Source organism: Oncorhynchus tshawytscha, unplaced genomic scaffold, assembly GCF_018296145.1.
Source record: "Oncorhynchus tshawytscha isolate Ot180627B unplaced genomic scaffold, Otsh_v2.0 Un_contig_5476_pilon_pilon, whole genome shotgun sequence".
Taxonomy (NCBI): Eukaryota; Metazoa; Chordata; class Actinopteri; order Salmoniformes; family Salmonidae; genus Oncorhynchus; species Oncorhynchus tshawytscha.
The window spans coordinates 90,001-103,748 of NW_024609127.1; the positions used below are offsets into that span (position 1 = coordinate 90,001).

The 13,748-nt window shown below is 48.1% G+C and overlaps 2 protein-coding genes across 4 annotated transcripts in view; both read left to right on the plus strand.

Annotated features, from left to right (window-relative positions):
* The window catches only part of LOC112242076 (protein FAM184A), a 6,523-nt gene extending 4,849 nt beyond the window's left edge, over positions 1–1,674 (plus strand). Inside the window, exons 2-4 of the mRNA XM_042314247.1 lie at positions 772–942; positions 1,042–1,388; positions 1,665–1,674. Coding sequence (XP_042170181.1) covers positions 772–942; positions 1,042–1,388; positions 1,665–1,674 — 528 coding nt within the window. The remainder of the gene's footprint in view (positions 1–771; positions 943–1,041; positions 1,389–1,664) is intronic.
* Positions 1,675–7,641: 5,967 nt separating this feature from the next.
* Positions 7,642–13,155, plus strand: LOC121844314 (protein FAM184B-like). 3 transcript variants are annotated; one of them, XM_042314250.1, is made up of 4 exons: positions 7,642–8,031; positions 12,169–12,279; positions 12,548–12,663; positions 12,933–13,155. In XM_042314250.1, the coding sequence occupies exons 1-4, from the start codon at positions 7,774–7,776 to the stop codon at positions 12,973–12,975; spliced, it is 528 nt and encodes a 175-aa protein (XP_042170184.1). In that variant the 5' UTR covers positions 7,642–7,773; the 3' UTR covers positions 12,976–13,155. The 3 variants fall into 3 exon arrangements, with proteins under 3 accessions (XP_042170184.1, XP_042170182.1, XP_042170183.1); XM_042314248.1 differs by having other exon boundaries at positions 7,646–8,031; positions 12,937–13,155; XM_042314249.1 differs by having other exon boundaries at positions 7,654–8,031; positions 12,172–12,279; positions 12,937–13,155.
* Positions 13,156–13,748: the final 593 nt, after the last annotated feature.

Below are 13,748 nucleotides of genomic sequence, written 5' to 3' on the forward strand. Positions count from 1 at the left end.
TGTTCCTAGACCAGTTAACCCACTGTTCCTAGACCAGTTAAACCCACTGTTCCTAGACCAGTTAAACCCACTGTTCCTAGACCAGTTAACCCACTGTTCCTAGACCAGTTAAACCCACTGTTCCTAGACCAGTTAACCCACTGTTCCTAGACCAGTTAAACCCACTGTTCCTAGACCAGTTAACCCACTGTTCCTGAGGCCAGTTAACCCACTGTTCCTAGACCAGTTAACCCACTGTTCCTAGACCAGTTAACCCACTGTTCCTAGACCAGTTAACCCACTGTTCCTAGACCAGTTAACCCACTGTTCCTAGACCAGTTAACCCACTGTTCCTAGACCAGTTAAACCCACTGTTCCTAGACCAGTTAAACCCACTGTTCCTAGACCAGTTAAACCCACTGTTCCTAGACCAGTTAACCCACTGTTCCTAGACCAGTTAAACCCACTGTTCCTAGACCAGTTAACCCACTGTTCCTAGACCAGTTAAACCCACTGTTCCTAGACCAGTTAAACCCACTGTTCCTAGACCAGTTAAACCCACTGTTCCTAGGCCGTCATTGAAAATAAGAATTTGTTCTTAACTGACTTGCCTGGTTAAATAAAGGTAAAAAAATATATACTATATACATCCTGAATGACCTCTAGTAATCTGTGATTTAAAACATGGCTACTGATTGTAATAATAATACATATCGATAGATATCAACCTGAATATGACTCTCTTTCCTCTCGTCTCACCTCCGTCCTCCCCTCTTTTAATGAAAACGTCAGGTGATCTATTCTCTGAACACTAAGAACGAAGAGCAGGAGGCGGCCCTTCAGGCCGTCAGCCACGCCCACCAGGAAGAGCTGAGGCGGGTTACCACGGGGACGTGTACCGAGGGGGAGGAGTCGGTAGTGCTTAGGACACGCCTCTCAGAGCTGCAGGAAACTCTAGCTCAGGTACCCCGTCTGTCCGTCCAACATGTCCGTCTGTTACCCAGTCTGTTCCAGTGTGGATCACCACAGGTTAATTAACTCTGTGTGTCTCTACACCTCCAGGTTCAGGTAGAGTTTGAGAGCTACCGTGTCCAGGCAGAGGAGAGGGATCGTGGGGTAGAGGCAGAGCTAAGGAGGGACTATGAGGAAAAGCTCCAGGCTCTGGGGCTGGAGAGACAGGAGACCCAGGCCCAACTCAACACGGCCCACGACGAGAGTCTCCGACTGGGGAGAGAGCTGGAGACGGCTGGGGAGGCTGCGCAGTGCCTGGAGGTTCAATGTGATGAACTACGGAGGAAAGGAGAAGAGGAGCGAGGGAAAGGGAAGGAGGAGGAGATGGAGAGAATGCGACTCCTCTCGGAGGAGGTGAAGACTCTGAGGAAAGGGAAGGAGCGAGGAGAGGAAGAGAGGCAGAGGAAGAGAGGAGAGAGCAGGGAGAGAGGAGAGAGGAGAAGTGGGAGTGGGAGAGGGAGAGAGAAAGAGGAGAGGGAGGAGAAGTGGGGAGAGGGAGAGAGCAGTGAGAGGGAGAGGGAGAAGTGGGAGAGTGAGAGCAGAGAGAGGAGAGGGAGAAGTGGGAGAGGGAGAGAGCAGAGAAAGAGGAGAGGGAGGAGTGGGAGAGGGAGAGAGCAGTGAGAGAGGAGAGGGAGAAGTGGGAGACGAGGATGAAGGAGGTGACAGAGGAGAAGGAGGAGTTGAAGAGGAGCATGGAGGAGGCGCGCAGGGAGGAGAGACGGCAGTGGGAGGAGAGAGAGGAGGAGGAGAAGAGAGGGATGAGTACAGTACTGAGAGAGAGAGTGAGGAAGGCGGAGGGAGAGATGGAGGGCAGTCTGCAGCGACTCAACGAGAGCAAGAGACACGCTGTCAAACTACAGGACAGAATACAGGTACTCACCCTAACAGGACAGAATACAGGTACTCACCCTAACAGGACAGAATACAGGTACTCACCCTAACAGGACAGAATACAGGTACTCACCCTAACAGGACAGAATACAGGTACTCACCCTAACAGGACAGAATACAGGTACTCACCCTAACAGGACAGAATACAGGTACTCACCCTAACAGGACAGAATACAGGTACTCACCCTAACAGGACAGAATACAGGTACTCACCCTAACAGGACAGAATACAGGTACTCACCCTAACAGGACAGAATACAGGTACTCACCCTAACAGGACAGAATACAGGTACTCACCCTAACAGGACAGAATACAGGTACTCACCCTAACAGGACAGAATACAGGTACTCACCCTAACAGGACAGAATACAGGTACTCACCTAACAGGACAGAATACAGGTACTCACCCTAACAGGACAGAATACAGGTACTCACCCTAACAGGACAGAATACAGGTACTCACCCTAACAGGACAGAATACAGGTACTCACCCTAACAGGACAGAATACAGGTACTCACCCTAACAGGACAGACTCATAACAGGACAGAATACAGGTACTCACCCTAACAGGACAGAATACAGGTACTCACCCTAACAGGACAGAATACAGGTACTCACCCTAACAGGACAGAATACAGGTACTCACCCTAACAGGACAGAATACAGGTACTCACCCTAACAGGACAGAATACAGGTACTCACCCTAACAGGACAGAATACAGGTACTCACCCTAACAGGACAGAATACAGGTACTCACCCTAACAGGACAGAATACAGGTACTCACCCTAACAGGACAGAATACAGGTACTCACCCTAACAGGACAGAATACAGACAGAATACAGGTACTCACCCTAACAGGACAGAATACAGGTACTCACCCTAACAGGACAGAATACAGGTACTCACCCTAACAGGACAGAATACAGGTACTCACCCTAACAGGACAGAATACAGGTACTCACCCTAACAGGACAGAATACAGGTACTCACCTAACAGGACAGAATACAGGTACTCACCCTAACAGGACAGAATACAGGTACTCACCCTAACAGGACAGAATACAGGTACTCACCCTAACAGGACAGAATACAGGTACTCACCCTAACAGGACAGAATACAGGTACTCACCCTAACAGGACAGAATACAGGTACTCACCCTAACAGGACAGAATACAGGTACTCACCCTAACAGGACAGAATACAGGTACTCACCCTAACAGGACAGAATACAGGTACTCACCCTAACAGGACAGAATACAGGTACTCACCCTAACAGGACAGAATACAGGTACTCACCCTAACAGGACAGAATACAGGTACTCACCCCAACAGGACAGAATACAGGTACTCACCCTAACAGGACAGAATACAGGTACTCACCCTAACAGGACAGAATACAGGTACTCACCCTAACAGGACAGAATACAGGTACTCACCCTAACAGGACAGAATACAGGTACTCACCCTAACAGGACAGAATACAGGTACTCACCCTAACAGGACAGAATACAGGTACTCACCCTAACAGGACAGAATACAGGTACTCACCCTAACAGGACAGAATACAGGTACTCACCCTAACAGGACAGAATACAGGTACTCACCCTAACAGGACAGAATACAGGTACTCACCCTAACAGGACAGAATACAGGTACTCACCCTAACAGGACAGAATACAGGTACTCACCCTAACAGGACAGAATACAGGTACTCACCCTAACAGGACAGAATACAGGTACTCACCCTAACAGGACAGAATACAGGTACTCACCCTAACAGGACAGAATACAGGTACTCACCCTAACAGGACAGAATACAGGTACTCACCCTAACAGGACAGAATACAGGTACTCACCCTAACAGGACAGAATACAGGTACTCACCCCAACAGGACAGAATACAGGTACTCACCCTAACAGGACAGAATACAGGTACTCACCCTAACAGGACAGAATACAGGTACTCACCCTAACAGGACAGAATACAGGTACTCACCCCTAACAGGACAGAATACAGGTACTCACCCTAACAGGACAGAATACAGGTACTCACCCTAACAGGACAGAATACAGGTACTCACCATAACAGGACAGAATACAGGTACTCACCCATAACAGGACAGAATACAGGTACTCACCCTAACAGGACAGAATACAGGTACTCACCCTAACAGGACAGAATACAGGTACTCACCCCAACAGGACAGAATACAAGTACTCACCATAACAGGACAGAATACAGGTACTCACCATAACAGGACAGAATACAGGTACTCACCATAACAGGACAGAATACAGGTACTCACCCTAACAGGACAGAATACAGGTACTCACCCTAACAACAGGACAGAATACAGGTACTCACCCTAACAGGACAGAATACAGGTACTCACCCTAACAGGACAGAATACAGGTACTCACCCTAACAGGACAGAATACAGGTACTCACCCTAACAGGACAGAATACAGGTACTCACCCTAACAGGACAGAATACAGGTACTCACCCCAACAGGACAGAATACAGGTACTCACCCTAACAGGACAGAATACAGGTACTCACCCTAACAGGACAGAATACAGGTACTCACCATAACAGGACAGAATACAGGTACTCACCATAACAGGACAGAATACAGGTACTCACCCTAACAGGACAGAATACAGGTACTCACCCTAACAGGACAGAATACAGGTACTCACCCCAACAGGACAGAATACAAGTACTCACCATAACAGGACAGAATACAGGTACTCACCATAACAGGACAGAATACAGGTACTCACCATAACAGGACAGAATACAAGTACTCACCCTAACAGGACAGAATACAGGTACTCACCCTAACAGGACAGAATACAGGTACTCACACTGTGGTTTTACTATCATTTTGGGGAACAAAAACATTTATTCCCATTCAAAATAATTTTTTTCCCTGACCCGTAATCCTAACCCTAACCCCAAACCCAAAAACAAAACATAAACCTAACCCCTAACTCGAAACCTAACCCCTAGCCCTAAATCTAACCCCTAACCCTAACTCTAAACCTAACCCCTAGCCCTAAACCTAACCCCTAGCCCTAAATCTAACCCCTAACCCTAACCCCTAAACCTAACCCCTAGCCCTAAATCTAACCCCTAACCCTAACTCTAAACCTAACCCCTAGCCCTAAATCTAACCCCTAACCCTAACCCCTAAACCTAACCCCTAGCCCTAAATCTAACCCCTAACCCTAACTCTAAACCTAACCCCTAGCCCTAAATCTAACCCCTAACCCTAACCCCTAAACCTAACCCCTAGCCCAAATCTAACCCCTAACCCTAACTCTAAATCTAACCCCTAACCCTAACTCTAAACCTAACCCCTAGCCCTAAATCTAACCCCTAACCCCTAGCCCTAAACCTAACCCCTAACCCTAAACCTAACCCCTAGCCCTAAATCTAACCCCTAACCCTAACCCCTAAACCTAACCCCTAGCCCTAAATCTAACCCCTAACCCCTAACTCGAAACCTAACCCCTAGCCCTAAATCTAACCCCTAACCCTAACTCTAAACCTAACCCCTAACCCTAATAGAGAGAGAATCCTAGTCTTTATATAGCCAGTGACTCTGTCACATAGTTTCCTGTGTATCCATCCTTCTAGCCCTGCTACTTCCTGTTTCCTGTGTGAACCTTGTCGTGGAAATTTCCTCATTTACCAAATCACGAGAGCAAACCACACACAAGTCAGAGTTAGTTATCAAAAAGTCCATCTTTAATTATATGAGCTCCATCACAATCCTGTGACTCTCAGATCAATTCAGTGTCTATAAATGAATTCTCTGAGAGTCCCTTACACATTGCAACGGAGATCCTTTATAGCAAAGACACACATAGCCAGACAGCATTGGCCATCATTTATCGTTCAGCTTTGTCTCCTAAACTATGTTATTTTCTCAAACTCAGAACGTAAACAAATCCCTCAACAGGCATATATCAAATCCACCCCTCCTTGACAAAATCACAGAGACCCATTGACTGGCACACAGACATTGTGGAGCCAAGAGATCCACGCTTGACCTCTCCCCTCTCTCCAGCCCAAGCAACTTAGTCTTGACAGAGAACAGATACTGCAACCCCGCCACAGTATTATACAAAAATAAACATTCTGATGAGAAGTAACTTACAAACATACGATGAATATAAAACATCTTAACTATGTTTCCAACTAATTCTGATTATTCCCCAACAACCTCACCCTCTACTTCCTGTTTCCCTGTGTGAACCTCACCCTCTACTTCCTGTTTCCCTGTGTGAACCTCACCCTCTACTTCCTGTTTCCCTGTGTGAACCTCAACCTCTACTTCCTGTTTCCCTGTGTGAAACTCACCCTCTACTTCCTACCATCTCTCTCTCTCTAGGACCTGGAGGAGGAGTTGGAGTCTGTGGGACCCTCTAGGCGTGTCTCGGAAGGGCAGAGGGTGGGGCTAAGAGGGCATGGGACCTCAGTTAGTCTGTGGCCAAAGAAGACTACTGCTGCAGGAGGAGGAGCTGCAGAGCAAATCAGGTAATCAATCAACCAATCAAGCAATTAATCAATTAATACAAAAATATAAAACTATCTAAGAACCAATCAATCAATTAATACATAAATACATTATAAAACAATCTATGAATCAATCAGCCAATCAATCAACCAATCAATCAATTAATCAATTAATACATAAATACATTAATAAAACAATATATGAATTAATCAATCAATTAATCAATTATTCAATTAATGAATCAATGATTACATAAATACATTCATAAAACAATCTATGAATCAATCAACCAATTAATCAATTATTCAAACAATCCAACAGTTAATACACCAATCAATCAACCAATCACTCAATCCATTAATCGATAAATCAATCAACCAATCAATAATTGTATCAATCATTCAAGAAAGGAGTTTAAAACGTAACATCCTTCTGTGAACGTATTTGTGCATTCCGTGTGTGTGTGTGTGTGTGTGTGTGTGTGTCAGAGGAGCTGCTGAGTCGTGGTGTGTGTGAGGGGTGTGTGTGTGTGAACGTGGAGGAGTTGAAAGGTCAGGTGAACAAACTGCAGAGCAGGAACAGAGAGCTGGAGCTGCAGAGCAGTGGGAGAAACAACGACTACAGACAGGTAGACACACACACACACACACACACACACACACACACACACACACACACACACACACACACACACACACACACACACACACACACACACACACACACACACACACACACACACACACACACACACACACACACATATACACACACACACACAGACCACACACACACACACACACACACACACACACACACACACACACATTAACACACACACACACACACAACATTCTGACCGTGTGACCTTTGAATGAATTCCAGTAATGTGACAACATTCTGTGTGTGCTCGTGTGTGTGTGTGTGTGTGTTTGTGTGTGTGTCTGTGTGTGTGTATATGTGTGTGTGTGTGTGTGTGTCCAGCATGCGGAGGCCCTGGCTAGTCTGCGTTCTGAGATGGTGAGGGCTCAGTCAGAGGAGCTCCGGAGAGAACGGAAACACGCAGAAGTGGAAAAGGAACAAATGCAAAAAGAGATGGAGGAAGAGAGAGACAGACTGCAGAAAGAGGGAGAAGAAGAGAGAGACAGACTGCAGAAAGAGGGAGAAGAAGAGAGAGAACGCCTGCAGAAAGAGAGAGAAGAAGAGAGAGACAGACTGCAGAAAGAGGGAGAAGAAGAGAGAGAACGCCTGCAGAAAGAAAGAGAAGAAGAGAGAGAACGCCTGCAGAAAGAGAGAGAAGAAGAGAGAGAACGCCTGCAGAAAGAGATAGAAGAGGTGAAAGGAAGAGTGACAACACAGATGGAAGGAAACACGGAGCTTGTGGAGGAGCAGAGAGAGAGTCTGAACCAGGAGAAGAAGAGATTGAAGGAGCAGGCGGACGAGGAAAGGAAGAGATTGAAGGAGCAGGCGGACGAGGAAAGGAAGAGATTGAAGGAGCAGGCGGACGAGGAAAGGAGGAGATTGAAGGAGCAGGTGAAGAAGGCGATAGAAGAGGTGATGAGGAAACATGCAGCTGAGCTCCACAACGCCCAGGAAGCACTGAGGACAAACCAAGAGGTAACACACAGGAGACATCTGGTCTGACTGGGTCCCAGACAGAACCAGACATTACAGACAGCTAGTCTGACTGGGTCCCAGACAGAACCAGACATTACAGACAGCTGGTCTGACTGGGTCCCAGACAGAACCAGACATTACAGACAGCTAGTCTGACTGGGTCCCAGACAGAACCAGACATTACAGACAGCTAGTCTGACTGGGTCCCAGACAGAACCAGACATTACAGACAGCTGGTCTGACTGGGTCCCAGACAGAACCAGACATTACAGACAGCTAGTCTGACTGGGTCCCAGACAGAACCAGACATTACAGACAGCTAGTCTGACTGGGTCCCAGACAGAACCAGACATTACAGACAGCTGGTCTGACTGGGTCACAGACAGAACCAGACATTACAGACAGCTGGTCTGACTGGGTCCCAGACAGAACCAGACATTACAGACAGCTGGTCTGGGTCCCAGACAGAACCAGACATTACAGACAGCTGGTCTGACTGGGGTCCAGACAGAACCAGACATTACAGACAGCTGGTCTGACTGGGTCCCAGACAGAACCAGACATTACAGACAGCTGGTCTGACTGGGTCCCAGACAGAACCAGACATTACAGACAGCTGGTCTGACTGGGTCCCAGACAGAACCAGACATTACAGACAGCTGGTCTGGGTCCCAGACAGAACCAGACATTACAGACAGCTAGACTAAGTCCCAGACAGAAGCAGACATTACAGACAGCTGGTCTGACTGGGTCCCAGACAGAACCAGACATTACAGACAGCTGGTCTGACTGGGTCCCAGACAGAACCAGACATTACAGACAGCTGGTCTGACTGGGTCCCAGACAGAACCAGACATTACAGACAGCTGGTCTGACTGGGTCCCAGACAGAACCAGACATTACAGACAGCTAGTCTGACTGGGTCCCAGACAGAACCAGACATTACAGACAGCTGGTCTGACTGGGTCCCAGACAGAACCAGACATTACAGACAGCTGGTCTGACTGGGTCCCAGACAGAACCAGACATTACAGACAGCTAGTCTGACTGGGTCCCAGACAGAACCAGACATTACAGACAGCTGGTCTGACTGGGTCCCAGACAGAACCAGACATTACAGACAGCTAGTCTGACTGGGTCCAGACAGAACCAGACATTACAGACAGCTAGTCTGACTGGGTCCCAGACAGAACCAGACATTACAGACAGCTGGTCTGACTGGGTCCCAGACAGAACCAGACATTACGTCTGACTGGTCTGACTGGGTCCCAGACAGAACCAGACATTACAGACAGCTGGTCTGACTGGGTCCCAGACAGAACCAGACATTACAGACAGCTGGTCTGACTGGGTCCCAGACAGAACCAGACAGCTGGTCATTACAGAACCAGCATTACAGACAGCTAGTCTGACTGGGTCCCAGACAGAACCAGACATTACAGACAGCTGGTCTGACTGGGTCCAGACAGAACCAGACATTACAGACAGCTAGTCTGACTGGGTCCCAGACAGAACCAGACATTACAGACAGCTAGTCTGACTGGGTCCCAGACAGAACCAGACATTACAGACAGCTAGTCTGACTGGGTCCCAGACAGAACCAGACATTACAGACAGCTGGTCTGACTGGGTCCCAGACAGAACCAGACATTACAGACAGCTAGTCTGACTGGGTCCCAGACAGAACCAGACATTACAGACAGCTAGTCTGACTGGGTCCCAGACAGAACCAGACATTACAGACAGCTGGTCTGACTGGGTCCAGACAGAACCAGACATTACAGACAGCTAGTCTGACTGGGTCCCAGACAGAACCAGACATTACAGACAGCTGGTCTGACTGGGTCCCAGACAGAACCAGACATTACAGACAGCTGGTCTGACTGGGTCCCAGACAGAACCAGACATTACAGACAGCTGGTCTGACTGGGTCCAGACAGAACCAGACATTACAGACAGCTGGTCTGAGTCCCAGACAGAACCAGACATTACAGACAGCTGGTCTGACTGGGTCCCAGACAGAACCAGACATTACAGACAGCTGGTCTGACTGGGTCCCAGACAGAACCAGACATTACAGACAGCTAGTCTGACTGGATCCCAGACAGAACCAGACAGCTGGTCTGACTGGGTCCCAGACATTACAGACAGCTGGTCTGACTGGGTCCCAGACAGAACCAGACATTACAGACAGCTGGTCTGACTGGGTCCCAGACAGAACCAGACATTACAGACAGCTAGTCTGACTGGGTCCCAGACAGAACCAGACATTACAGACAGCTGGTCTGACTGGGTCCCAGACAGAACCAGACATTACAGACAGCTGGTCTGACTGGGTCCCAGACAGAACCAGACATTACAGACAGCTGGTCTGACTGGGTCCCAGACAGAAGCAGACATTACAGACAGCTGGTCTGACTGGGTCCCAGACAGAACCAGACATTACAGACAGCTGGTCTGACTGGGTCCCAGACAGAACCAGACATTACAGACAGCTGGTCTGACTGGGTCCCAGACAGAACCAGACATTACAGACAGCTGGTCTGACTGGGTCCCAGACAGAACCAGACATTACAGACAGCTAGTCTGACTGGGTCCCAGACAGAACCAGACATTACAGACAGCTGGTCTGACTGGGTCCCAGACAGAACCAGACATTACAGACAGCTAGTCTGACTGGGTCCCAGACAGAACCAGACATTACAGACAGCTGGTCTGACTGGGTCCCAGACAGAACCAGACATTACAGACAGCTGGTCTGACTGGGTCCCAGACAGAACCAGACATTACAGACAGCTGGTCTGAGTCCCAGACAGAACCAGACATTACAGACAGCTGGTCTGACTGGGTCCCAGACAGAACCAGACATTACAGACAGCTGGTCTGACTGGGTCCCAGACAGAACCAGACATTACAGACAGCTGGTCTGACTGGGTCCCAGACAGAACCAGACCAGACAGCTGGTCTGACTGGGTCCCAGACAGAACCAGACATTACAGACAGCTGGTCTGACTGGGTCCCAGACAGAACCAGACATTACAGACAGCTGGTCTGACTGGGTCCCAGACAGAACCAGACATTACAGACAGCTGGTCTGACTGGGTCCCAGACAGAACCAGACATTACAGACAGCTGGTCTGACTGGGTCCCAGACAGAACCAGACATTACAGACAGCTGGTCTGACTGGGTCCCAGACAGAACCAGACATTACAGACAGCTGGTCTGACTGGGTCCAGACAGAACCAGACATTACAGACAGCTGGTCTGACTGGGTCCCAGACAGAACCAGACATTACAGACAGCTGGTCTGACTGGGTCCAGACAGAACCAGACATTACAGACAGCTGGTCTGACTGGGTCCAGACAGAACCAGACATTACAGACAGCTGGTCTGACTGGGTCCCAGACAGAACCAGACATTACCAGACAGAACCAGACATTACAGACAGCTGGTCTGACTGGGTCCCAGACAGAACCAGACATTACAGACAGCTGGTCTGACTGGGTCCCAGACAGAACCAGACATTACAGACAGCTGGTCTGACTGGGTCCCAGACAGAACCAGACATTACAGACAGCTGGTCTGACTGGGTCCCAGACAGAACCAGACATTACAGACAGCTGGTCTGACTGGGTCCCAGACAGAACCAGACATTACAGACAGCTGGTCTGACTGGGTCCCAGACAGACAGACAACCAGAACCAGACATTACAGACAGCTGGTCTCTGGGTCCCAGACAGAACCAGACATTACAGACAGCTGGTCTGACTGGGTCCAGACAGAACCAGACATTACAGACAGCTAGTCTGACTGGGTCCCAGACAGAACCAGACATTACAGACAGCTAGTCTGACTGGGTCCCACACAGAACCAGACACCAGATAGACATTAACACAAACTGTTGCAGAAGGGCCTCAAAAACAACCACCACTGTCTGTGTGTGTGTGTGTGTGTGTGTGTGTGTGTGTGTGTGTGTGTGTGTGTGTCTGTGTCTGTGTGTGTGTGTGTGTGTGTCTGTGTCTGTGTGTCTGTGTCTGTGTGTCTGTGTCTGTGTGTGTGTGTGTGTGTGTGTGTGTGTGTGTGTGTGTGTGTGTGTGTGTGTCTGTGTCTGTGTCTGTGTCTGTGTGTGTGTCAGCAGGTGTGTGTACGTGTGCAGGAGGACAGGAGGAGTGGTGAAGAGGTGTGTCGAAGGCTGGAGACTGAGAGGGAGGAGCTTAGAGACCAGCTGCAGCAGGCAACCAATCAGGTGAGAGAGGCTGACCTTGACTCCCATCAAGGACTCTCCATTAAATACACAAACAAATACTGTACTGACAACATTCTGACCGTGTGTGTGTGTGTGTGTGTGTGTGTGTGTGTGTGTGTGTGTCTGTGTGTGTGTGTGTGTCTGTGTGCGTCTGTGTGTGTTTATGTGTGTGTTTGTCTGTGTGTGTGTGTGTGTCTGTGTGTGTCTGTTTATGTCTGTGTGTCTGTGTGTGTCTGTGTCTGTGTGTGTATTGTGTGTGTGTGTGTAGATCTGGCGTTTGGAAGGAGTCATTCAGCAGCAAAGTCAGGGGGTGTGGCCTCTGAAACTCCTCCCACCTGCGGAATCCACTGTTCCCACCTCCGAGAGGATCTACAGCACATACAGGTACACACACACACACACACACATGCAGACACACACACACACACACAGACACACACACACAGAGACACACACGCAGACACACACACACACACACACACACACACACACACACACACACACACACACAGACACACACACACACAGAGACACACACACAGACACACACACACTTAATTGGTGTCTAAATCACAGATTAGTGTTGATTGGTTTTTCAATCTCTGCTGTGTGATGGATGGTGTGGTGTGTGTGTGTGTGTGTGTGTGTGTCAGGAAGAGATGGAGCAACAGAGAGAGAGTTACGAGAGGGAGATGACAGGTCTGAGAACAGACAAACAGAGACTGGAGGAGAAGGTTCTAGAGCTCAACCAACAGACCCAAGGGAACACAGACAGAAACGTTCTAGAACACAACCAAGAGAACACTGACAGAAACGTTCTAGAACACAACCAAGAGAACACTGACAGAAACGTTCCAGAACACAACCAAGAGAACACTGACGAGAGAATCCGGTAGGTTGGAAAACTTTAAATAACGACAAAACACTATTCACCTTATGATGCCTCGCCCACATGATCCGGTTCCTGATCCAACGCTAGATTTTCAACCTTGATCTTCAACCTAGATCCAACATCATTGTTTTTCCTACTTTCAGACCATTCACAGACAAGCAAAAAGTCAATTAAATATCAATGAAATTTGACAAAACTATGGAATAACGTGCACAGAATTGGAAAGATATGTTAATTCTATGTTGAGGAAAATGGTAAGAATCATAAAGTTCCCTTTCCGTCTCTCAGTATAATATTTTATTTATTTTATTTCACCTTTATTTAACCGGGTAGGCTAGTTGAGAACACCTTTATTTAACCAGGTAGGCCAGTTGAGAACACCTTTATTTAACCAGGTAGGCCAGTTGAGAACACCTTTATTTAACCAGGTAGGCTAGTTGAGAACACCTTTATTTAACCAGGTAGGCTAGTTGAGAACACCTTTATTTAACCAGGTAGGCTAGTTGAGAACACCTTTATTTAACCAGGTAGGCTAGTTGAGAACACCTTTATTTAACCAGGTAGGCTAGTTGAGAAC